Source organism: Saimiri boliviensis, chromosome 5 (assembly GCF_048565385.1).
Source record: "Saimiri boliviensis isolate mSaiBol1 chromosome 5, mSaiBol1.pri, whole genome shotgun sequence".
Taxonomy (NCBI): Eukaryota; Metazoa; Chordata; class Mammalia; order Primates; family Cebidae; genus Saimiri; species Saimiri boliviensis.
In genome coordinates this window covers 78,368,778-78,395,308 of record NC_133453.1, presented here as the reverse complement: position 1 = coordinate 78,395,308, position 26,531 = coordinate 78,368,778, and the positions used below count along the sequence as shown (strand labels likewise).

The window sequence follows — 26,531 nt, the reverse complement described above, 5'->3', positions numbered from 1 at the left end:
CTGGTATAGCCCTCATTCTAGATCATACTAAAACACCAGACAATTTCAGATACACTGAAGCAGTGCGCTAATCTCAGATACACAGAACTAGTCTTCTTCCCTCCTTCAACATTTAAATTCATATTACTCATAAATCAGAAAGGAAAATTAACATTTAATGAATGAGCATATTCTACAAGTGTTACATACCCTACATTTTAAATCCTCATAGCTCTACAAAAGTAGGTATCATTAGCTTTATTTTCAAATGAGGAACTGAGACTCAGAAATGTTGATTTTCTAATCTAAGTTGCAGAGTCTATACTGAAACTAGATTTATCAGACCAAAGACCATACTCATTATACTAAGCTAGCTCATTCCAGGTTTTCAAACTGTTTGCTTCCCATTGCTAGGAATAACTTTGTCTCCTCTCTTCTTGGATACATCCTTACTTTGTGATATATACCTATCTTTTTACCAAGAGAGACTAGAGTATAAAGTTTGCTATTAATATTTCCTTTACTCATTCTTCAATTTATCATGTGCCAGGAACATCATATATGCTAGCAATTAAAAGATAAGTGGCTTGTCATGGTGGCTAACGCCTGTAATCCCAGCACTTTGGCAGGCTGAGGCTGGCAGATTACAAGGTCAGGAGTTTGAGACCAACCTGGCCAACACAGTGGAACCCTGTCTCTACTAAAAATAAAAACATTAGCCAGGCATGGTGGCATGTGCCTGTAGTCTTAGCTATTCGGGAGGCTGAGGCAAGATAATCACTTGAACCCAAAAGGTGGAGGTTATCATGAGCTGAGATCACACCACTGCACTCCAGCCTGGGCAACAGAGTGAGAGTCCGTCTCAAAAAAATATATGTATATATATATATATATGTGTGTGTGTGTGTGTGTGTGTGTGTGTGTGTAAAGAACATTCACTTAAAAGTTTCACAGTCAAATATTGCTTATTACATATTTTGGGATGTGTAAGCATTCATACACATACCCATACCCATAGTAAGAGGTCTTCTGTTCATTCCAAAGTAGAATCTTTTAATCACAATAGCCTCTAACTTTTAATATACTTACAGAATAAGACAAAAGATGATTATAGAGAGTATAGGGTGGTAGAGTTGGCTTGACCCCTGGATTGGTTATTATATAGGATAAGCTGTTACAGAGAGACTAAGAAATGCAGTGCATAAATATAAAAGTTGACTTCTGTCTCTGCTTGGCACAAAGACTCATGTCAGTAATCCCAGCACTTGAAGAGGCCAAGGCAGGAGGATTGCTTGAGCCCAGGAGTTCAAGACCAGCCTGGGCAACATAGTGTGACCCTGTCTCTATTACAAAAACAAAAAAAGTTCTCTTTTTTGTGACAGTCCACAGGTGAATAGAACAGGGATAGTAAGGCAGCTCTACAATTCTTAAAATATGGTTTCCCTCTCTGAAATCACAGAGGCTGCTCTCCTTATTTCCTTGCCAGTGAGAAGGGGAAGAGAAGTGAAGAGCAGACAGCTTTCTTTTAATGATGTTGTCCAAAATTTATACGATTATTTCCGTTCACACCCTTTAGCCAGAACTTAGTCACATGATCACATCTAGTAGTGAAGAAGGCTGGTAAATATATCCTCTAGCTGGATGACCATGTGCCCAATTAAAACTCTGTATTACTAAAAGAAAGAAAATTGATATGGGGAATAATTAGCAGTCCTTGCCACATCTTTTGGCTGACAAGGCTAAAATTGTCTGGTTAGTTTCAGGTATCACACAATTCCATAATACGGAATTAAATATTTAATCAATTTATTATTCATACCAAGTTACTTGTCATCAATTTCTGCCACTGTTCCATGGGAGAGACTTCTGTTGCTTCTTTCACCATCTTTCCAAGAAAAGAATCATTAATAAAATAATTAAGACATCTGAAAATATTAAAACTGATTACCATTTATAAGTCAGATTACCATAATCATAAATGATTAGGTTATAGAAAAGCTGCAACTGACTTCTGCTTGTCCCAAGATCCTTTGCATTATGTAATCAGAAAATAGAAATCTCTTTGTTGAGAAAAGAAATTTGAGATGAAATTTTTCTCTTCTTGCCCCCACTTGATTAAAAGAGAGAAATTGACAAAGTCTTACATAGAAAGGAAGCAATATCCTTATTTCTAAAATGGTTCCGGTGCTATGATATTAATTGCTTTTTCTTTGTACTGAGAAGAAATGTGAAGGATACATAATATTTAAAACTATCTAATTTGCTAAGCAAAGAGTCTTATTGACTAGCCAGTAAGGCTGAAGAGAAAGCCTAAAATAAGAGTAAATTTACTATGGGTTGTCTTTTTATCATAAATTACAGATCTTCTCTAACGTTTATCTGACAATAAATATAAAGCAATAAGGACTGTTTTGTTGTCAGATTACTTTATTCAAGAGCTAGTCTTGATCCATCTGAAATGTAAACCTTAAGTCTATGGCTTATGCTACCTCTAAAAGCTTGTAAAACATATTTTAAAGGATTGCAAAAGGCATAATATACCTTTATTATAGGTACTACATTTTTAAAAATCCTTCATTTTCACATAAGATGTAAATGGCCTCATTGCTGTTTACCACTCTCTTTTTTTCCTTTCTTTTTTCCCGAACAACATGTATACTGTATGCAAAGTGTTGATGGGGGAAAGCAGTTCATTCTATGTATTTTTTTCGCTAACGAAGCTACTGATACTACAGTAAAAGTGCTCCAGGTAGTTTCTGTTCAAAGCTTTATTTCTTCATTTTACATTGTCAGTGCTTTGCCAATAGATTTACTTTCCACATATCAGACTGTAAAATATTTGTTAACTTTTCTTCCAAGGTTTTACTTCTAGAAATATGTCCTGTTAAAACTTTTAGATAGCTATGTAGGATATACGTTCAAGAATATTGGTTAATAAAGAATTAATGATATTCATTCAAAAATATATTGAGCACCTACTATGTGTCCAGAACTACACAAACTACTAAATCTACAGTGATAATCAAACAGCCGTGCTTGCTTCCTGCTTCATGGAATGGTGGCACAGTCTAGTAAAGCGGAGACTAATCAAACACTCTCACAAATATAGCTTGAAACTCTGATCAAAGTATCATGAAGAAAGGTAAATTGCTATTAGAATGTCTGTTGGGAATTTGACATAATTTAGGAGGTCAGAGAAGATTACCATTATGCAATGATTTTTGATAGGGCAGGAGTGGAGGGCTTTTTAAGTACAAGGCCTGCATCATAAAGATCCATTGGCCTAAAAGAACTCAACGTGTAAGGGAAATAGCACAATGAGAAGAGTCAGGGGCTCTTAGTAGGGACTTGGAGACCATATTAAGGACTTTTGGTTCTTTATTCTAAAAGCGTAAGAAGCCATTTAAGGTTTTTTGAGGGACAATGGAGAGGAGTAGGAAAAAAGTACAGAGTAATATGATTGATTACATGTGCATTTTGCAAAGAGCACAGTGGCTGCTAGAGAATAGTTAGGCTATTGCAGCAGTCCATTAAGGTTGTGGTAGTAGATTTAAGAGATATTGATAGTTAAGATTAAAATTGATAGTTGGGGCCAGGTGCAGTGACTCACACCTGTAATCCCAGCACTTTGGGAGGCTTAGGCAGGCAGAATACTTGAGGTCAGGAGATCAAGACCAGCCTGGCCAACATGGTGAAACCCTGTCTCTACTAAAAATACAAAAATTAGCCAGGCGTGATGGTGGGTGCCTGTAATCCCAGCTATTCAGGTGGCTAAGGCAGGAGAATCGCTGGAACCCAAGAAATGGAGGTTGCAATGAGCCTAGATCAAGCTGCTGCACTCCAGCGAGTAAGACAGAGCTGTGAAAGAGTAAGACTCCACCTTAAAAAGATAAATAAAAATAAATACAATAAAATTGATACTTGATAATGGATTGGCTATGCAATAAATAGATGTCAAAGATGGTTACAGCTTTCTATATAGATAAGAACACCATACACCAAGAAGAGGAATACTAGCAAACAACAAGACTTTTAGGGGATGGAGAGGAGAGATGAGAGGGAGTGGTAATTGAGGGAAATCATTTATGTTGAATATTCGAAGTGCTTCCCCAATAACAGCCACATAGATCTATAGCTTAGAAGAGAGATCTGAACTACACAAAAAATTTGAGCCACTGGCATGGATGAGATTACCTAGAAAGAGAGTATATAGCAAGAGAGGGCCTCAGGCGAGCTAGATGTACTTGTATGATATGGCATAGTGGTTAGTTAGAGGCTTGGGCTTTGTATTCAGGCAAGCCTGGATTCAAATCTTAGTTCTGCTATCTACTCAGAAATCTTAATAGTTAAGATTAAAATTGATACTTGAGCACTTTGGTAGGCTGAGGCAGGTAGATTACTTGAGGTCAGGAGTTTGAGACCAGCCTAGCCAACATGGTGAAATCCTGTCTCTACTAAAAATAAAAAAATTAGCCAGGTGTGATTGGGGATCAGTGGGGGTGGGCACCTTTAATCCCAGCTACTCGGGAGGCTGAGGCAAGAGAATCACTTAAACCTGGAAGGTGGAGGTTACAGTGAACCTAGGCAGATTATTTTGTACCTGTTTAAGACTCAGTTTTCTTATCTGTAAAATGTGGGAAATAGTCTCCTGGGAAGATTGGTTTAAGGATTAAATGAGATGATGACAATAAAACTGATTTTGGTACATAGTAAGTATTTAATGAAATTATCACATGATGATAATGTGTTGCTGAGTTGAAAAATTTGGTTGCAGAATAGTTCTCATTTGTAAAAAAGGATGGTACATTTACACACTTGTATATAGGAGTTCTGAAAGGGTATATACCAAAATGCCAATAGTAGGTACCCTTGAGGAATAATGGAAGGCAAAGTAAGGGAGAAGACTGCCACTTTTTACTTTGTACATATCTGTACATGCTTGTATATTATTTTTGTTGTGTTGGTGATAGTGGTCATTTTGTTATTTGCATTTTTCAATAAATGTGTGATTTGTATAACTTCTAATAGCCATTAATCTTTAATCATTTCATTCATTTTGTCTCTGTAAACTTTTAACAATCAGGGTTTGTTTTGTTTTGTTTTGTTTGCTTGACAGATGTTTTTGATTCAATGGAGATACCATACTGATTTCTCATAAAGAAACGTCTGAGTCCTAGGTTACAATGAACTAGAAAAAAGATTGAGAGAGTTGGCTTCAGTGATAACCAGAGCTTTTGTTCATAAACATATGCACTGCATGCTGTGTGTCTTGGGCCATTCGTACTCTATAACAAAATATGTTATGCCAGATAATTTATAAATAATAGAAATTTATTTCTCACAGTTTAAGAGGCTGGGAAGTCCAAGATCAAGGCTTCAGCAGGCTTGGTGTCTGATGAAGGCCGAGTCTCTAATTCCAATATGGCACCTCATTCCTGCATCATCTATTGGTATGAACACTGTGTCCTCATATGACTAAAGGGATGGAGGGCAAGAAGGACTGAACTCTGTGTGAAGCCTCTTTTATAAAGGCCTTCATCTTATTAAGATGAAGTAGAGCCTAAAAGGCTCTACTTCTTAATACCATCACAGTGGGAATTAAGTTTCAACGTGAATGTTGATATTGAATGTCAACATTCAAATCATAGCATTTCACCCCTGGCTCCCCCAGATTTATATCCTGCACACATAGAAAATATTTGAGATACATGTACGTGATATATATTTATTTCATCCCAAAAGCCCCAAAAAGACTTAGCTTGTTCTAGCATCAACTTTAAAATCTAAAGTTTCACCTAAACAGATACGGAGATGAGACTCAAAGTACAGTTCATCTAGAGACAAATTTCTCTCTAGCTGTGAGCCTGTGAAATTACACACATGTTTCCAAAAGACAATAGTGAGACAGACATAGGATAGACATTCCCAGTACAAAATGGAGCAAAAGGAAAGAACAAAGGGTTAACATCTTCTAGCCAAATCCAAACACCTCAAATAAACAAGAAAAAAACTCAGTAGGGCAAACATTAAATCTTGAATGTTGAGTATAGTCTTTAGCTCCGTTTCTCACTTTCTGGACATATTGGGGTGGAAGTTGGGTCCCCAAGGATCCAGGCAACCCTACCCCATGACATTGCTGACTGCATTTCTTGTGTGTTGGAGTTGCAGGTCTTTAGTTGTCCCAGCCTAGAGTTGCACACTGGTGGCTCTACTGGTCTGGGGTCTTGGGATGACCTTGACTGGACAGCTCCTCTAGGAATTGCCCAGATGGCAACTCTCTGCATTGACCTCACTCCCACAGCTTTAGATATGTAGATGCCTTGCTCATTGTTAAAAGACAGGAACTAACTTTTGCAAAGAGCATATTGTGAGACAAATATTTTATATATTCTGTCTTTTTCAATCCTTCATGTAAGTATAATTTTTATTTAAAGAGGAAGAAGGGAAAGGCTCAAAGAGGCAAATAAATTAATCAGGACCAAAGCACAGGATTGTAAAATAAAAAAAGTTTGTCATTTTTTACCATTTGGCATGCTGAGAAATTGGTGGCAATTTATATTTATAAAAGTAGATAATTAGATTGGAAATCTACTCTGTCAAATTGGAGATCTTCTAGATAAGTCTTGGTACTGGAGGATGGGAAACGTACAGGGCTTTTAACCTAGTAGGCAGAAAATGGTTGAAGAAAGACCTGTGTAAGCCAGGATCTCTAAGTTGCTGATTCTGTTTAATCTCATACTTTTTAAAGAAAACTCAAAATTGAAGTTGATTCTTACCTTACCAAAATTTCAAGATGCATTTTAATTAGATTGTGTCTAAATTAATTAGTTTCTGTCTAAAGTGCTATGTATTAGGATAATTAATATTTAATTATCTTCCTTCATGAACTGTGGAGCTTCCTATTGAGAACATTTGTGGTATCTAAGCAAATCCCTCAGTAAATCTTTCATTCTCTTTGTTAACCTTGGAACAATTTGAAAGCTTTTTAAATTGGGACTATTTCATTTTTTTTCAATCCATTCCACATTTATTAAATTCCTTAATAAATCTTTGGAGGAAAGCAGTTATATTTTTTAGAATATTGAAGTTAGTTATTGAGGATGAGCAGAAATGTTTGACTTAACTTAGAATATTGTAGATGACCTAAGAGCACTTAAACTTTTTTTTCCCCTACATAAGAAATAAGTGCCTTGGAAAATATATATATTAAAAAAAATGTTCAATGCCAGCAATAGGAAAAAATTCAGTTTATGAAACTATTTTAATATTTATGATACTCATGAAAATTTAAACAGCTAAATATACAAAATTATAGGAAATATGCTGCCTTAGTTTTGAAGAGGAAATATTGAAATTTTGTCTGGATAAAAGGGCAGTTTTAAAAATAAACTTTTTGTTTTGTTTATCATAGTCAAGAATATGGGCAACCATTTTTAATAAATTTAGGATGTGTGCTCTATCTGATCACCAGTGTTTTAAGTTTTACTTTTGAACACTAAGAAAGAATACAAAGTTAACCATATGGACTAGGCATGGTGGCTCATGCCTGTAATCCCAGCACTTTGGGAGGCTAAGATAGGAGGATCACTTGAGCCCAGGAGTTTGAGACCAGCCTGGGCAACATAGCAAGACCCTGTCTCTTTACAAATAACATAATAATAAATAAAATAAAAAGCAAAGTAACTTATAGCACAAGTATGCAGGCACCTGTTTACCTCTTTAGATGCTGGTAGACCACTTGTTTTGCTAGTCTTTGAAATTGGAAGGAGTGTCACATACACAGAAGCCAGAGTCATCTTGGCCAGATGGTGTTTGATACAGATGGATGGTTAGTTGTCATGCAGATCTCCTAGTTGGTAACTTGTTGCTGCCATCTGACTCAAAGAATCATTCACACACACTGGCTGTCAAAAGCATCTTCTCTTCTGTCTGTTTTAGCTGTCATGTCTGTGCTCTGTACAGAAGTGTTGACAAGACATTGCTGTTGTACATTTTCAATGTGGTTGTTAGTGAGTTTTCTATTTTGTAGGGTCTTTGATAGTGCTGGAATGTACTTGCTTTGTAATTGTATTTAAAAAAAATACTATGACTGTGCAACAATAATCTGACCTTGTAAAAGGATTTTTCAGGTTTTAACCTTAAGCAGATATGTTCAGTGAACAAAAGCATTTTGCAAAATGAAAATAAGACTAGTTTCATTTAGTTTCCAAACAGCAAATAAACCAAATTCTACTGGTTATTTCCCAATTTGAAAGAATATTTCCTTTTGGACGTTCCCTCTCATAATCTGTTATCAAAATCTTATTACTCTTTTCTGAATATGCATTTTCTTAAATTACTACCTTTTTTCTAACAGTGTAAGCTTCCATTGTTCTAAAAAAAAAATCTTCAAACATTACCTATCTTTTACATCTATTTTCTCAAACTTAATTTCCCTTTGTCTTATTTACCTGCTGACCTTGTTTCTATTTTTCCTGTTTCCTTTAGAGAAATATAAGCAAAGTCATTTCTCCATTCCTTCAGATCACTTCTGAAAGCATATCTATTCCTCTGATAAATTTTTTTAAGTGAAAGCAAGTTTATTAAGAAAATTAAGGAATAAAAGAATATGGCTACTCCATAGGCAGAGCAGCAGCATGGGATGCTCAATTCTGATATTTATTTAACAACTTAATTAGCTTGTTTATTCAACTAATATTTACTGAGCATCCCAATATGGGAATATGGGCCAGGCACTCTGTAATATTCTGGAGATACCAGAGGAAATAATCTCCACCCTTGAGAAGTTCAGTCTAGATGGAAATGAGACATTAGACAATTAGACTAGAATATTATAACTGCTAGAACATAAGTATGTGAAAAGTATAGGAGGAAAACATAGATTCTTGTTATTCTATTTCCCATAGCAGAGAAAATAGAACCATTGCTGTTGACCTTTATAATACTTTATTAAGTATTAATTAACACAGAAATATATAGAGATGACTGTAACTTGTTTGCTGATTCTTCAGCCCTGGTGGCACTGTATAGCCCAAGTAAATCTAAGGTATTTATAATTTGCTATAGATTTTTGGATCCTTCATTCAGTCAGCTTACCACACTCTTTCTTTGGGGTTGGTTGTGAATTTATAAAGGAACAAGATGTCTTATCCTGGGAAGCCAGGCCTTAGACTAGACTTGGGTATCAGTGATCAATTCTGAGACATATTCATTGGGCATATGCTTCAGATAGACTCAAATGATTCATTCTTCTGTTCATAATAAGAAAATTTACTTAGGATCTGTATTACCTTTTTAAATTTTTCAGTGAGCATGCACTGAATACCTCCTTTGTATAAGTCATTTAATCCGTATGAACACTGTGGGGAATGTCAAATTATGTAAGACAGCCTTTAGGCAATGTGCAAAGACAGTGCCCTACATGGATTGCTTATCAGCTTTGTCAGTTATTCATATCTGAAGTATATTACTGATAAAAGTTCACCTTTTATTTGGGAAAATGTGTATTTTGCTTTAATTTCTTAAGCTGATTTATATTTGCTAATCTATGAACAGCTATGTAATTTATTAAAAATTTTAAGTTGGTCGGATGCAGTGGCTCATGCCTATAATCCCAGCACTTTGAGAGGCCGAGGTGGGTGGATCACGAAGTCAGGAGTTCAAGACCAGACTGGCCAGCATGGTGAAACCCTGTCTCTACTAAAAAATTCAAAAATTAGCTGGGCATGGTGGCTCATGCCTATAATCGTACCTACTTGGGAGGCTGAGGTAGGAGAATTGCTTGAACCGGGACCTGGAAGGCAGAGGTTGCAGTGAGCCAAGATCACACCACTGCACTTCAGCCTGGGTTACAAAGCAAGACTCCATCTCAAAAAAAAAAAAAAAAAGAAAAGAAAAGAAAAGAAAAGAAAAGAAAAATTAAGTTTATTGGTCCCTGAAAATAATAGAGCTTCAGTAATTTTGAACTTTAAGACTCAGTTTAAAGTCAAATGTCTAGTATCTACTGAATGTCATTCTGAGATTATTAGGACTCCATTTTATATTTCAAGGAATTTACAACTTAGTCATTATTTATTTGTCCCTCCAGGGAGAGAAATTGGTATTTAAAACAAAAGTTCTCTGTTATTGTTTGGTGATATGTTTTTAAGACTGTACTAATTTGGTAATTGTGGTACAACAGTTTCAAATTTGCTTGAAGGTTTGCAGCATCTGTATTCCTCAGTACAAACTTGTGTCTTTTGTCATTGCTTTATTCTCACAGCCATTGCAATAAAATAGCAAAATGAATGGATTAACAATATAAGGGAAACTATGGCATTTAAGATAGACACCAAAGGGGTCAACCATGGTGTTCTCATAATTTCCTTTTTTTTTTCATTTCTTTTTTTTTTTTTTTTTTTTTTTTTGAGATGGAGTTTTGCTCTTGTTGCCCAGGCTGGAGTGTAATAGGACGATCTCAGCTCACTGCAACCTCCGCCTCCCAGGTTCAAGCAATTCTCCTGTCTCAGCCTCCTGAGTAGCTGGGATTGCAGACTCTGCTGCTATGCCGAGCTAATTTTTGGTATTTTTAGTGGAGACGGAGTTTCACCATGTTGGCCAGGTTGGTCTCGATTTCCTGACCTATGGTGATCTGCCTGCCTCGGCCTCCCAAAGTGCTGTGATTATAGGCATGAGCCACCATGCCCAGCCAGTGTTCTCTTAATTTCTGAAAACTTAGCAGAGAAGTTTCTATCAGTATAATTTTATAATTTGTATTTGCCCCTTTGATTTTCATAGTGTCATAGTTATAGCTACTTCCTTAGCATTTGTGTACTCTAAAAATAAATTCAAAAATGTGTTTATTTGAAATACATAAAATCTGATTCTTTAAAGTTAGTATTTTTAAAGAATCACTTTAATATAGCATCTGTTGTATCATTCATGCTTTTGTTTCATTAAGGAATAATGCTAAATTTCAATTTTGATCCTTACTGAAGGATCAGGAAATCATAGATTGAATCCTTGACTGAAATGTCTTTAAATAGGATAATTTTTAAAACTTTTACAGTGCTTTAAGTCTTAAATCAGTGATGTTTATAACAATTAAAAGTACATTCCTGAAGCTAGTTTTTAATCTCATAAATAAATCCACAATACCTGCGAAATGACTGTGTGGGCAACTCATATCTATTTCTATTATTAATGGATGGTAAATATATGTTCATTTCTGTCAGTAAATATCAGGCTAACTTGTTTTTATGTCAGCAGACTGAGAACTATGAGCAGAGAATACGTGAACAACAGGAACAGCTGTCACTTCAACAAACTATTATTGACAAGCTAAAATCACAGTTACTTCTTGTGAATTCCAGTCAAGGTATGTTCATGTTATTTTTTTATATATTTCTAGAACCTCTTGGAGAAAAGGAAGATGTAAGCTGAGTTTTTCTATTTTATTCCTTCCTTGTTTCTCAGTAGTTATGATATTGTAACTGTGGTACCGTTATATGTTATGTTTATTTAAATGAACACTTGCAGGATATGGGAAAGTAAACTTTCACATATACTATACTATATGGTAGAACTCTAAATTTATAAAACTTCCTAAAAAGCAATTTTCCAGTAAATAGCAAAAGCTTTTGAAAACATCTGTGCCTTTTGAACCAGAAACTCAAGTCCTAAGACTATATCATAAGAAAAGATGTGTTGAAGACTCGAAACTATATAGGCAGGGATGTGTATCACAGTGTAATTTTTAATCATGGAAAGCTAGAAACAAATATTCAATAGTTAAGTTACAGTGATCTATATGAATAGCTATGTAGCCAAGAAAAGTGATGATAATAGATACTAACTTGTAAGAATATGTTCACAATATATAGCAAAATGAACAAAGCAGGATACATAAATAAGTGTTATTTTCATTTATGCAGAAAAAGATGTTCTTGTGTGAATTTATATGTTTAGGAAAAGAAGAAATCTGATAGAATATATAAATCAAAATATTAACAGGAACAATTCACAGCTAATAAAAATTTGGGTAGCATTTACTTTTTATTCTTTTTGGCATGTCTGCATTTTCTAATTTTTCTATAATAAGCTTGGAGTCATAATACAAATAGTTACTTAAATAAGAAATGCATACCTGAAAATCTGACATAAAAAAGTTGAATTGTTGCTGACAGATGCAAAGAGCATATTTCTAGTTTTCTAAATTCTGTATATTTTACATACTAGTGGGTTTTGGAGAGTAGGGGTTTTGTGTGTTTAGTGGGAAGGAAAAAATATAAACAGACAACTTGTCAAAGTAACTATTCTAAAATTTCTATCTTAAAATCTATTCCATTGCCGGGCACAGTGGCTCACATCTGTAATCCCAGCACTTTGGGAGGCTGAGGCAGGCAGATCACAAGGTCAAGGGATCGAGACCATCCTGGCCAACATGATGAAACTTTGTCTTTAATAAAATACAAAAATTAGCTGGGGGTGGTGACACGCGCCTGTAGTCCCAGCTCAGGAAGCTGAGGCAGGAGAATTGCTTGAACCCGGGAGGCAGAGGTTGCAGTGAGCTGAGATCGCGCCACTGCACTCCAGCCTGGTGACAGAGTGAGAGACTGTCTCAAAAAAAAAAAAAAAAAGTCTATTATCTTTATGGTTTTGAGTTTGTATTATTTTTGCTTTTTCAGGTAGTACCAAAAATAAGGGTTTTCTACTAATGTCCAAGAGGTTTTTGTCTTGCAGATAAGAGTTATGGCTGTGTTCCTCTGCTTGAAGACAATGAAACAAGGAAGAATAATTTGACTCTTGATCAGCCACATGATAAAGCGATTTCAGGAATAGCAAGAGAAAAACTACCAAAGGTAGACATTGCTTCAGCAGAAAGCAGCATCCAAATGCTGATGCGTAACATAGCTTCCTCATTTATTTTTCTGAAGTGGTCTACCACTGGAATTCTGAATAGAAGTTCCATGTATACAAATGTGTGACTTAAATGTTTCTAAATAGAAGAACTATTTCCAAGTAAAAATAAAGGCTAAGTTTTTGTATTTTCTATTGACCTTTTTCTATATCACAAGCATTTTGACAAAGAAAATATTTAACAAAGAAATAGGACTGGGCACAGTGACTCACTCCTGTAATTCAAACACTTTGGGAAGCCAAGGAGGGAGGATCACTTGAGCTCAAAAGTTTGAGGCCAGCCTGGGAAACACAGGGGACTCCTATCTCTACAAGAAATAAAAAAAATAGCTAGGCAGGATGGCACATGCCTATAGCCCCAGCTACTCAGGAGGCTGAGGTGGGAGGATTGCTTGGCCCTAGGAGGTCAAGGCTGCTGCACTGAGCCTTGATCATGACACTGTATTCCAGGTTGGGCAACAGAGTGAGAACCTGTCTCAAAAACAAAAAATGCATGCATTTGTACATGTGTCTGTGTGTGTGTGTGTGTGTGTGTGTGTGTGTGTGTGTGTGTGTGTGTATAAATAGACAATGAAATGGAAGATTAAAATTGGCTAAATAGTAAGACACTAATTAGAAAATAGCTTTCTAGTTTTTTCTTCAATTGTCTGTTCTTAGTTTATAAAAAGAAAAACCTATTCTACTAGCTTAAGCAAAACTTTCTTGAAGTAATATAGAAAGAAATACTACATATCTGCAAAGAGACATATACAAGGACATTTATGCTACATGGGTTAGAAACAACCTAAGTATACACCAATAACAGAATAGGCTATCTTTAGAAACTCTTGAGAAAAATTAAAATATACTAAATATAAATTTGCCTAAATTTCAATAGCAATGTGAAGTAAAGATGGAAATTACAAAATGATAAAATGGGAATACTTTATGTAGCTGGTTGTTGTTGTTGTTGTCTTTTGTTTTTGTTTTTTTTTTGAGACAAAGTCTCATTCTGTCGCCCAGTCTGGAGTGCAATGGTGCGATCTCAGCTCACTGCAACCTCCACCTCCCAGGTTCAAGTAATTCTACAGGCACAGCCTGGTTAATTAGAATACTTGGTGTCGTTTTTAAAATATAACATTAATGTTTGTGAAAACACAAATATGTAATAAAGGTATAAAAACCTGGACAGGAAGGTCACACATCTTCTTTAGAAAAACGATCACCTCTAGAACTGGCAAGAAAAGAGACTGGGATATCTGAGAAAGTACTAATGGGGACTTCAGTTATATCTGTAACTTTTTTTTTAATAGAAGAGTTAAGCAGGTATGCAAAATGTTAACCCTTATAAACTTGGTAGTATATATGTGTATCTTATATTGTTCTCTGTGTTTTCACAAGTCATTGAAATTTTGTAAGTTTGAAAAGGATATTTTTAATGAGATGAGTTGGCTTTTAGAGAGATGATACATATTTTGAATAAAATAGCTAGCAAGTAAGGTTTCTTAATATCAACAAGACCAATTAAGTCAAGAGTGCTATAGTTATTTCTTTCCTTCTAAATAAAGTGGGAAATTTTAACTTTGTCAGGGTTACTTAGTTACTGATTGTATAACTAAGACTATCTTATTATTTAATATCAAATTTGAGAAATCCAATTTTTAGAGCTTTTTCTATAAATAAAAATTTTAGACTAAGAAGTTCTCCTGGTACCCCTTAGTACATATATTTTTATTTGAAACCATTATTTGAGTCATTCAGTTTTCTTCACCCCCATTCAAATTTTCATTTATCTAAAAATGCTGATAAATACAAGAAACCATTGAAATAAATTAGGTTTATTTTGCAAAAGAGGAAATTGAGAAACAATGATTCTGACTTTTTGAAATACAATTTTGTTACTAGGTCTATTGTAGTACATTATAAAATTGTTGAATTACTATAAATGCTGACATAAATTTAGTGCTTAAGTAAACAATATGTATAATCTTCCTGTTTCAGTGTCTTCCAAATGCCGTTATTTACCATAAATTTAATAATCCAAATCCCTATTCCATTTATAACATTTATTTGAAAGTAGTAGAATATCTCCAGTTTATAGTATGTAGAATATAGTTTTTAAAATAAAACCTTGGTTAGAACAAAAGGGATGATGTGAAAAAATCTAAGATATATTAATAGTTTTGTTTATTTTAAATTTGGATAATTTGTCATTCACAAAAGTTTATTGTCAGTCAGTAAGTATCCAAACTAGAACTTCAACAGAAATCTTTTAAAAATTATGTTTGTTTAAATTCTGTAAGATAAGTATTTTATCTGTGAAAAATATATCTGGATACCTGGAATGAAATTAAGTTTAAGTAACAGAAATCATTTCAGAGATAGCCTGTGTGCCAAGAATTAGTAATATTGCTTCAAATGTAACTATATTTGTGGGCAGACAGTAAGAAAAAAATCTCCAAGTAAGGAGTAAAGCTCTGAGAAAGGAATAAATCTAACTTCAGTGAGTTCTCTTAATTATCTTTTCTAATAGGGGAAAGGTTTATGTTATAGCCACATCTTTATACTTTGAATAGCTCATCAACTCAATTTTCTTTGACTGCAACCATTTAATAAAAATTAACTGTCTCGTATTTCACCTTTCTCTTTTCCTATTATATATCTCTAGCCAAAGTGCTAATGAGCACTAAACATATAGGGGATTAAAGAAAAGTAAAAATATATTCTAAAAGAATGGATAAATTAGATTTATTGAATATTGGAGAGTTGGCTGTATCCTTATTGTAAAAAATTAGGCCTATTTAGAAAAAGTGCTGGCCATTCAAGCAATGGAAATTAAAATATGTTCCATTTGGCCTATGTGTTGATCTATGTGTAATATGTGTATGTTCCAAGCAATGGAAATTAAAATATGTTCCATTGACCTACGTGTTGATCTACACTTAAGTTATAATTCACCTTTAGCTAATACAGGTGAAACCTAAATAACTCTGAATATATGATTATATTCAAGCTTCTTCCACAGTGAAAAAAATCCATGTTGGTTGGTTGCAATTTTTTTTTTTTTTTTTTTAGTTTCGTTCTTGTTGTCTAAGCTGGAGTGCAATGGCGCGATCTCGGCTCACCGCAACCTGTGCCTCCCAGATTCAAGCCATTCTCCTGCCTCAACCTTCCTAGTAGCTGGGATTACAGGTGCCCACCACCATGCCCAGCTAATTTTTTGTGTTTTTAGTAGAGATGGGATTTTACTATGTTGGCCAAGCTGGTCTTAAACTCCTGACCTCAGGCAATCCACCAGCCTCAGCCTCCCAAAGTTCTAGGATTACAGGCGTGAGCCATCGAGCTTGGCTCAGTTGGTTGCAATTTTATAAAAGTATGCACCCACAGGAATGAGAACTAGAAGGCTTTATAGAGAAATGGTTAAGGTGATGGTATGATTCTTTTTTATTCTGTTTTTATGCTTTAATATTATTGGTCTTCAGCAAAACTAATCCATTTCTAGAAATCACATTCCCAGTCAATTGGCCTAAGTTCTATAATGAATTAGTAAGTTAATAGAAATGCTTTGAACCAGTAACAGAAGGAAGCCACTACAAGCCACCCACAGTCCTTTCCTCCTTCTGTTTGGTGGGTGGTTTGAGAATGTGTTTTCTTTAGACTATTTGTTTTGTTTAGGATTTTGTTTTGTCAGGATATTTGAGAAGGGAACGACTTGTGGACATTTTGGCAAATGGCCACTGTGGCTGCCTTAGAAAATGAGACATAGAGGAAAGAGGTATATTTGAAGGGGAAAGAGAGCCTTTTAGAAATTTTTACTTAAGAAACATGAAATTTACAGGTCAGTCTCTATTCATGTTATTTCTACACAAAAAGCATGCAAAAAATCCTTTGACTCCTAAAGGGACAGAAAAAGGTAAAGAAAAAGCCTCTGTCATTAGATGACCTGTAGTACTCTACTTGGACAGTAGGGAAGCAAATACTCAATTTAATGGAAACCTTAGTTTGGTCTTTTGTACACCACGATATTTTGCAGTCTTTTACATTATCTATCATATTATTCTAGACCTACCCTAAAACAGGGCTTAAAACAACAAATTTTATCTGTGTTTCTGTGGATCAGGAGTTCTGGAGTGACTTAGCTGGGTGGTCTTGACTCAGGGTCTCTAATGTTGAAGTCAGGGTGTGGGCAAGGACTGCAGTCATCGAAGGCTTAACTGGTTGGAGGACCTACTTCCAAGATGGCTCACTCACATGACTGTTGGTAGGAAGCCTTTCCACATGAGCCTCTCTACAATCTGACAGCTAACTTCACTCAAAGTAAGGAATCTGAGGGAGAGAAAGGTGCCCCCTGTGATGTAGTCTGAAAGTCACATTCCTTCACTTCCACTTAATTTTGTTCATTATTAGAAGCAAGTCACTAAGGAATTCAGGAAGAAATTAAGATGCACCCCTTGAAGGGAAGAGTATCAAAGTTTGATAGATATATTTTAAAAGCAATACAGATTTTGTAGATTTTGGTGTACAGAAGAGGATACGAAAGATCAAGAGATAAGGGGGCTGATATTTAATTTACCTTATGACAAATATTGACGAAAGGTAAGAGAACTTAATATTCACTTAATAGTGATTTAACTTTCTGAATCATGTGATTATTAATCTTAGAGGGAAAAATACCATAGCCTGTCATCTTAAGTACAGTTTCAAAAATTCTAATATGAATATACTTTCCAGAGAATAATAGCAATGTTGGAGAACCAAAAAATTGTTACATATTACTAATTCTTTTTTATAACCAATGTTAAAAATTGAAAATGCAGATAGGAAATCAATAACAAAAATGCACACAATTATTCTTGACAAAGACTATTCATCTCTTGTTTACAGAACACCATTGTCATAGTAACTTATGTCCATGTCAGCAGTTACTATTTAAATAACAAGTTTTGCATTTGTGTAACAAATATAAAGTCATTCTATAAAAATACAAACTATCAATTGTCAATTTAATTCACTTTTTTAAAAACCAGGATTGTAATGTACTGTGTCACTTATAATCTCAGAAATGATATTTTTATAATTTGCTTCTGGGAGATAGTTTGGTTGCCAAACTAAATACTATCTTGAGTGTCTAGGTTTTGACAGAAATTGTTTGCCCGCATCTTTCTGTGCCACTTTTTCTTCCTGTGGAGAATTACCTAAAATTCTTGAGTGGTTTGATGCAAGAAAATATATAGAAAGCAATAATATAGAACAGAAAAACAATTTGATGATATTGGTAAATTATTTTTCTTCACTTATCCAATAATTCTGAATTCAGGCTGTACACTTAATACTGCCAACCCCTGGAGAACGAAGACATCTTGTCCCTGTCTTCCAGCTTCAAGTCTTGATTTAATTATAAAAATTAACATTATTGAATTTTGAAAAGTTATTTCAGATTCTAGGATCCAAAACATGAAGTGAACATTATATGAGTTCACTAGTTAGTGTTTATGTATTCTCATGTCTATATATTTCTAATTTATTCTTTATACATCTTTATTTTTCATCTGAGTTAATGTGACGAGTGCAGTTGTTAATGAAAGATGTCAGTTAAACAGTTTGCAGATTTCAAATATAGCTATCGTTGTGATTAGATCAACAGATATGGTAGCTTTGAGGAGCAGGAAAGATTTTTTAGGTTTAGAATAGTATAAACAATGATGTAGCTGTGGAGCTGGCAATTGCAAGCAATAAGATGTGCTGTACCTGACAATTGCAAGTAAATATAGAAGCTCTGACATGTTTGAAGAAAGCTGTTGTCTAAAAAGTTATTTGTCAATCACTTACACAAGAAGTAGTTATTGAACTATTTGCCAAGCCTTGCTGGTCATTAACAGAAATACAAAAAAACAAAAGAGTAGTAATAGTATTATAGTAATAGACAGTATCTATCCCTTTTAAGGAGCTGTAGTCTGGTTGGGGAAATGATGATTTGGAGACCTACAGCAATTAGCAAGCATTATACAATAATGTAAAGTCCTAATTATATAACAAAACGAAACTAAAAATACCAAAATTAGCTGGATGTGTGGTGGGCACCTGTAATCCCAGCCACTTGGGAAACTGAAGCAGGAGAATCACTTGAACTTGGGAGGCAGAGGTTGCAGTGAGTTGAGATCACAGCACTGCGCTCCAGTCTAGGTGACAAGAGTGAAACTCTGTCTAAAGAAAAAGAAAAAAAAAAAAAGAAATTCTAACTATAATTTTATGGCACAGATAAAACATATAAGACCTTAAGTTAAAAATTAAAATTCTCAATAACCTGAAGGTAGGCTTGATCAAGGGTCCAAAATTTAGGTTTGAGTACAGAAAAGACAAGTTCTTATTTGCCTTTATCTTGATTATGTGTGCATAGATACATAAAGTTAAATCTTCTACAAGATTTGGATGGAAAGAGGATAATTTCTAGACAAGAGCCAAAATCATTCTAGATCACTTTGGGAGAACATTATATAAACTGAAATCAAAACTAAGGGTTTTGAATGAGCAATTTTATTTACCATAACCGTTTTTAGGTGGCATATCATGGCTTCAGAGAAGGAAGTGCTTCCTACCTTTTTCTTACTTTATTCTATGGACAGTCCTTCAATGAGCAGCATTTTGCATGGTGTGTTCTGATGCATAGGAGTTTTGGCAGGCATACATGAACTTGAACTCTGTTTTGCTTTCTGACCTTCTATAGCAAATAAAATCCTAATCTCACAGGTCCGGATCGTAGATGGCATCCCCATCCTTACACTGTTCATATCTTATGTACTGTGGATTTCAGGTGCAATATCCAGTTAGGGATCTTCATCTGAGTTACGGGCCCCCATAGCTTCTCTCAAAACTCCAGACACTTTTTATTACAAGTCTCTTAAATTACATTTGTTTATTAAGTTGCTATATATTGTCCAGGTACCTGGTTTTATACACATTGTAAAAGCTTTAAAATGATTTATAGGTAAATGATAAATATGTTTTTCATCATTTGATCAAAATCTAAAAATTAGGCCTTTAGTCAAGATATTTAACTACTAAGCAATTTCTATGGAAAAGTCAGATCTGATGTACATCATCTAAACACATAGCACCTCTTCTAAGAGAGGAACTTGAAATAAATTTGACTGCATATATTTGTTATTCAACTTTTTAAAAATTTGCCCCTGAATTCCTTTAATGCTTAATCTTTTCTTTCCATCTTTTATCATATAGAAATGATGATTATGCACACTGTGCAATGACACAGGCCAATCTAGGCTGGGACTTAGAGACCTGGAGAAAAACAGGTGTTTATATGTAGCACCTCAGGTGATCCTTACCTTGCAGTCCAGAGCAAATGTACCACTTCTCCTGGTTTTCTTTCTAGAAACTGCATTTATATATACCTATTTTTATAATAATGCTTCTATATTACTCCTCTTTAGAGACCAGCCTTTTTTGTAGACTTTCTGGTAGAATACTAATAAGAAAGGAAAACAATAACCAGTTTATTCATTAAAGTTCAGTTTTTTCCAGGCCGGGTGTGGTGGCTCAAGCCTGTAATCCCAGCACTTTCGGAGGCCGAGGCGGGTGGATCACAAGGTCGAGAGATCGAGACCATCCTGGTCAATATGGTGAAACCCCGTCTCTACTAAAAATACAAAAAAATTAGCTGGGCATGGTGGCACGTGCCTGTAATCCCAGCTACTCAGGAGGCTGAGGCAGGAGAATTGCCTGAGCCCAGGAGGCGGAGGTTGCGGTGAGCCGAGTTCGTGCCATTGCACTCCAGCCTGGGTAACAAGAGCGAAACTCCGTCTCAAAAAAAAAAAAAAAAGTTCAGTTTTTTCCAAAGTGTCATAATACACAAACTTTTTTTTTTCTTCAGACAGTGTCTCACTCTGTCACCCAGTCTAGAATGCAGTGGCATGATCTTGGCTCACCGCAACCTCCGCCTTCCAGGCTCAAGCAATTCTTCTGCCTCAACCTCCCAGCAAATAGCTGGGATTACAGGCGCATACCACCACACCCGGCTGATTTTTGTATTTTTAGTACCGCCAGGATCTTACTATGTTGGCCAGGTAGTCTCGAACTCCTGACCTCAAATGATCCACCTGCCTCAGCCTCCCAAAGTGCTAGGATTAAGGGCGTGAGCCACTGTGTCTAGCCAATACACAAACTCTTGAGAAAAACAATATTGATATCCAAAACATTTTAATAATTACATTGAAATTTTCTATTGCAGAAACTTTGTTTCCAAGTCTAAATTATCAATTTATCCTAACCCTTTCCTGCTCTGGGCCTGTGTTTTTTAATTCAGTACATCATTTTACAGTTTTTGCTTTTGGTAAAATACTGGGAAATTTTTGAAGAAGAAAAGAAAATGAGAAATAATATCTAACTTTCTAAATTCTCTTTCCTAACTTAGAAGCAAATTTGAATATCTCTTATATGGCTTTTCTCTTTATTTGCCCTGTTATCCCTTTTCTCACACTTCGTTTTATGTAAAACTCAATAGAGTTGATAGAGTCTATCCAGCCTTGATTTCTCTTGGCCAAGACATGTAAGGCTGTTTTGTCACTCAGTAGGTAAGGAATAGCCCCCTGCCCACCTCCATTTTTGTTTGTTTGTGTTGCTGTAAAGGAATACCTGAGGCTGGGTGATTTATAAAGAAAAAAGATTTACTTAGCTCATGATTCTGATGTCTGGAAAAGTTCAAGATTGGGCATCTGTATCTGTCAAGGACCATAGGCTTTTTCCACTCATGGCAGAAGGTGAAGAGTAGCCAGCATTGCAGAGATCCCATGGTGAGAGAGAAAGCAAGAGAGAGACGGGAGGTACCAAACTCTTAACACCCAGTTCTCTCAGGAGCTGAAAGAGTAAGAACTCACTTATCCACAGCCCCCAGGATTTATCTATTAGTGAGGGATCTGCCCCCATGACCCAGACCCCTCCCATTAGGCCCCACCTCCAACATTGGTGATCAGATTTCAACATGTGATTTGGAGGGGGCAAATATCCAAACTATAGCACTCACAAATAATCTTTTATTATTATATTATAACCTAATAACCTGTCATCCTAAAAGTTCTCAGAATCTGACGGTACGGTGACACTCACGCCTGTAATCCCAACACTTTGGGAGGCTGAGGTGGGTGAATCACTTGAGGTTAGGAATTTAAGACCAGCCTGGCCAGCGTGATGAAACCCTGTCTCTACTAAGAATACAAAAATTAGCCAGGCATGATGGTGGGCACCCGTAATCCCAGCCTAGAGGCTGAGGCAGGAGAATCCCTTGAACCCCGGAGGTGGAGGTTGCATGAGCCAAGATTACACCACTGCCTCCAGCCTGGGCAAGAGTGAGATTCTGTCTGAAAAAAAAATTCTCAAAATGTTTTGAAGGTAGTTGGTTTTTTTTTAGTGCTATGAAATGCTTCTACATTCAATCTGCTGTAATTTTTTTTGGTTGAATTATGTGATGAAAATTCAGCCTCAAATAGATAATGTGGTTGAAAAGGGGAAGAGTATTTTAATATCCTTTTTAGCAGTTGTGGATATTCTTTGATGCTGCACTAAAACTTGGTAGTGTCTTAAATATTAGCTGCAGTATGGAATCTGAAACCATATCAATGAACTTTTTGCTACAGTAAAAGCTGTTGGTCTATCTTGTACTTTCAATGTGTCTTTTATGTATGATTCTGTAACATCATAAATCAATCATTTGGAAAATATTGGCTCACTAAGTTGTATAGATCTTCCAAATGTTGACCTATTATATAATATTTTCAAATCACATTTGATCATCATCACTGATCTCATCAGAAAAATCTTTTAAGTATTGGGCATCTGTCAAGCTTACTGTGACAGGTACAGGTTTTCAAAATTTTAATTTTCACTTGAAAGCTCAAATTTTATCATTGGCAACAAATCTTGTCAGTTGCTTTCCTTAACATGACAGGCTAACTTCATTTGTTTTTGAGAAAAAGTCTGAATAACCATAGCTTGCATGTCAGTCATTCTTTCAAGCCAAAATGGCATTCCATTAGAAAAGTGACTAGTTTACTTGCAACTCAAATAGTTGCACAAGTACTTTTCCCCAAGACAGTGATTGTACTTTAGTATGCAGCAGAAGTCCTTTTGTGTATACTTCCCTTTTTGTCACACAAAATATTAAAAATATGCTGAGGTCAAGTTTCAATAAAATATATCATTTTTACTGCCTTATTAAGGACATTCTGAGGTGAAACTGGCTTTTTTTTTTTTGGCTGTTTTTTTTTTTTTTTAATTTTGTTTTTACTGAGCGTGTGACGTTGAAGAATACAGTAACAACACTTTGATATGGCCTTCGTCATACTTGGGCACCAGCAGTTTTACTCACCATTGTTTTTGCATTATCAGTCTAAATGCCAACACAGTAAAAAAATCCAAATATTAATAATATCTTAATTGTGACAGTGGTTGATTTCAATTATGTCAGGGTCTAGGATTTCATTTTATTTTACTTACAAGCTAATTAGCTAGTTACTGTTTCATGGTACTGGAGGAAAAGAGAAAAGTTAATCAGAGAAAAGGGACTTTATTATTGACAGTAAAGCAAGTAGCAAGAACATCATATTTTCATTGGCCCTGCCTTGGAGGTAACACATATAGATACAGATGATGCAATGGTTACAATGAAGGAGAGGCATATTGAGCTTGGGGAACCCACCATGTTATAGCAAGCATTAGGCATGCCTGCTTTTTGTCCAAGAGGGAGACATTGCCTAGTCTGTCAGGTTTGATCTTTGCAAACACAAGCCTGAGAAAAGCCCCAGGTAGTGAATAGTAAGATTCTCATATTCTTGACATGAACAGCAAAAAATGTGCCAGGATGCTCAGGGGCCATGGCAGATTACCTCTCCCAATAGTGGATCCCTTGAAAGCCTCTTGGGACCCTCAAGGATCCTGGACCATATTTTGAGAAACACTGATTTAACCAGATTATAATTTCCTGTTAGAAAAAATCATATTGCCTTTTTCTCAGCAAGTTACTTTTCATCCTACAGAAAAAATGTCATGTTCTAAGAATACTCTAGCATCTCCTCAGGAACCTTTATTTGTACATGAAGGTCCTAGTGCTTCCTCATCAGTTCTTTTCATATACATTGGGTAATCAACTGTTTCACAGCTTCATACTTTAAATCATGATACTTGTAATCTATATTAAGTCTAAAGCAGACTCTGAACTTTGACTCTAATTTGTTAAAAGATAATTTGATAGCAGATATCTTCCTGATGCATTTTCTAGTATGTTCCATGAAACACTAGGACTGTGAAGTGCTGCATACCAGGTACTCTGGTAATTTTTTAAAGGCACAAGACTGTATCTAGGATTTGAAATCAGTAGTAGGAAAACCACTTAGCTTTGTTTAAGTACAGGATCTTCAGCTAACACTCTTCCTAGTGTTGTATTTTAACAAACTACAAACTGGATTTGTAGTTTCCTCTAAGATACTGCTAGATTTTGAGGGTAGAGAAGGGGGAAGAGTCACCTAATTTTTCATTTGCACCTGTACAGTCTCTGAGCTTCTCTGTTGCTTGGTTAAAGCAGTGTCTTGCTGTGTTATGAAAGATGATTTATTCCCTGAAAGATTTTTTTCCTTGCCAGTTAGTCATCTTTCTATATACTTATGCTCTAAGCTATGTATCTTAGAATCCTAATGAAACTATTGTATAGCAGTTTCCACACATTCTGCATTGTCATTAACCTGTGGTTTTTTTCCTCCCTCCCTGATAAGTCCCTTTTGGAAACAGACAATTCTAAGATGAGTATCTTTTGCTGTCTCTCTTCTATTACGTTTATCAATAGTAGTGTGATTTTTGCATTTAAGCTTAGTTTCCTCTAAGTAATTCCATATTTGATGGATTTACTCATTGTTATTTATACTCCTGATTTCTCTTGACTACTTAACATTAAAGACAGTATGTTTTCTTCTACATCTTATCTTAATAATACTATAGGGAGCACTGACTTGTCTGTATTTTCTAGAAGTTGCACCTGGATCATATGTCTGCTAGATGGCCGAATGGCCACAGTGAATCTCCTTGCTTTCTTTCTTGCTGCTGCTAATTGAACATTCTCTCCTGTCTTTTCTTTTTTACCTATGCTGCAGCCTGAGACTTCTCATTCCTGTCTTCAGCTCTTCTCATCTTATCCTGAGCCCTGAGCACAAAGTGATAACTTTTTGATAAAGCTGAATCTGAAACTCTTCTTCCTACTATTTCTTTTTGATAAACGTTCATTCCCCTTATGACCTGTCGAAGATACTAGGTCTTGGTAGTTTGCTTATTTTTCACTAAGTTCTTTCTTGGCCAAAAAAAAAAAAAAAAAAAAGTTGCTGAGGCCCCCAGATTTCTTTTGAATTTTACAACTCAGCTAAAGTCTAACCTCAGTTTCTTTAGGGTTTCTCCTGCCCTAAGATTTTTTGATGCTAAAAGAAAAGAAGACAAGTTCTTATCTGCCTTTATCTTGGTTATGTGTGCATAGATAAGTAAAGTTAAATTTTCTACAGAATTTTGATAGAAAAAGAATAATTTCTTTTTTTTTTTTTTTTTTTTTTTTTTTTTTGAGACAGAGTTTCGCTCTTGTTACCCAGGCTGGAGTGCAATGGCGCGATCCCGGCTCACCGCAACCTCCGCCTCCTGGGCTCAGGCAATTCTCCTGCCTCAGCCTCCTGAGTAGCTGGGATTACAGGCACGCGCCACCATGCCCAGCTAATTTTTTGTATTTTTAGTAGAGACAGGGTTTCACCATGTTGACCAGGTTGGTCTCGATCTCTCGACCTTGTGATCCACCCGCCTCGGCCTCCCAAAGTGCTGGGATTACAGGCTTGAGCCACCGTGCCCGGCCAGAAAAAGAATAATTTCTTTTTTTTTTTTTTTTTTTTTTTTTGTGACGGAGTTTCACTCTTGTTACCCAGGCTGGAGTGCAATGGCGCGATCTCGGCTCACCGCAACCTCCGCCTCCTGGGTTCAAGCAATTCTCCTGCCTCGGCCTCCTGAGTAGCTGGGATTACAGGCATGTGCCACCATGCCCAGCTAATTTTTTGTATTTTTAGTAGAGACGGGGTTTCACCATGTTGACCAGGATGGTCTCGATCTCTCGACCTCGTGATCCACCTGCCTCGGCCTCCCAAAGTGCTGGGATTACAGGCTTGAGCCACCGCGCCCGGCCTGAAAAAGAATAATTTCTAAACAAGAGCCAGAATTATTGTTGGTCACTTGGGAGAACATTATGTAAACTGAAATCAAAACTGAGGGTTTTGAATGAGCAATTTTACTTACCATAACCATTTTTAGGTGACATAATCATGGCTTTGGAGGAGAAAGCGCTTCCTACCTTTTTTCTTACTTTATTCTATAGATAGAATGCTGCTGTTAAAGATTTGTATACAGGTTTCTGTGTTAACGTAATTTTCGAAGTGCCTGGGAGTGCATTTATTGGGTCATATAGTACTTACATGTTTGGAGTTTTTGTTTAAGAAATGGACTAAATGTTTTCTACGGTGGAGAAGGGTATTGGTAGTTTTGTTTTTTACGGGCAATGAACTTGATTAGCTCAGGCTGTCACTTCCATGGAGAGGGGCAGCTCTAATTTCATTTCAGTCCTTTGAGCTTTAGCTGCAAAGCTTTTAGTT

The 26,531-nt window shown here is 35.8% G+C and overlaps 1 protein-coding gene and 1 long non-coding RNA gene across 8 annotated transcripts in view; one reads left to right on the top strand and one right to left on the bottom strand.

Annotated features, from left to right (window-relative positions):
• Positions 1 to 26,531, top strand: part of TANK (TRAF family member associated NFKB activator) — a 92,554-nt gene that overhangs the window by 47,032 nt on the left and 18,991 nt on the right. For 4 of the 7 annotated variants that reach the window (XM_074399594.1, XM_074399593.1, XM_010329724.2 and 1 more), the window contains exons 3-4: positions 11,224 to 11,335; positions 12,700 to 12,818. In XM_074399594.1, the coding sequence (XP_074255695.1) occupies positions 11,224 to 11,335; positions 12,700 to 12,818 (231 nt within the window). Of the gene's footprint in view, positions 1 to 11,223; positions 11,336 to 12,699; positions 13,010 to 26,531 lie in introns of those variants that run through there. The other 3 variants (XM_074399595.1, XM_003921938.4, XM_074399596.1) reach the window with 2 other exon arrangements.
• On the bottom strand, positions 1,788 to 25,589 carry LOC141584601 (uncharacterized). Its single transcript, XR_012517740.1, has 3 exons — positions 18,909 to 25,589; positions 7,695 to 7,933; positions 1,788 to 1,864 (listed from the first exon to the last, which is right to left on the bottom strand). It is a non-coding gene; the product is annotated as an uncharacterized LOC141584601 (long non-coding RNA).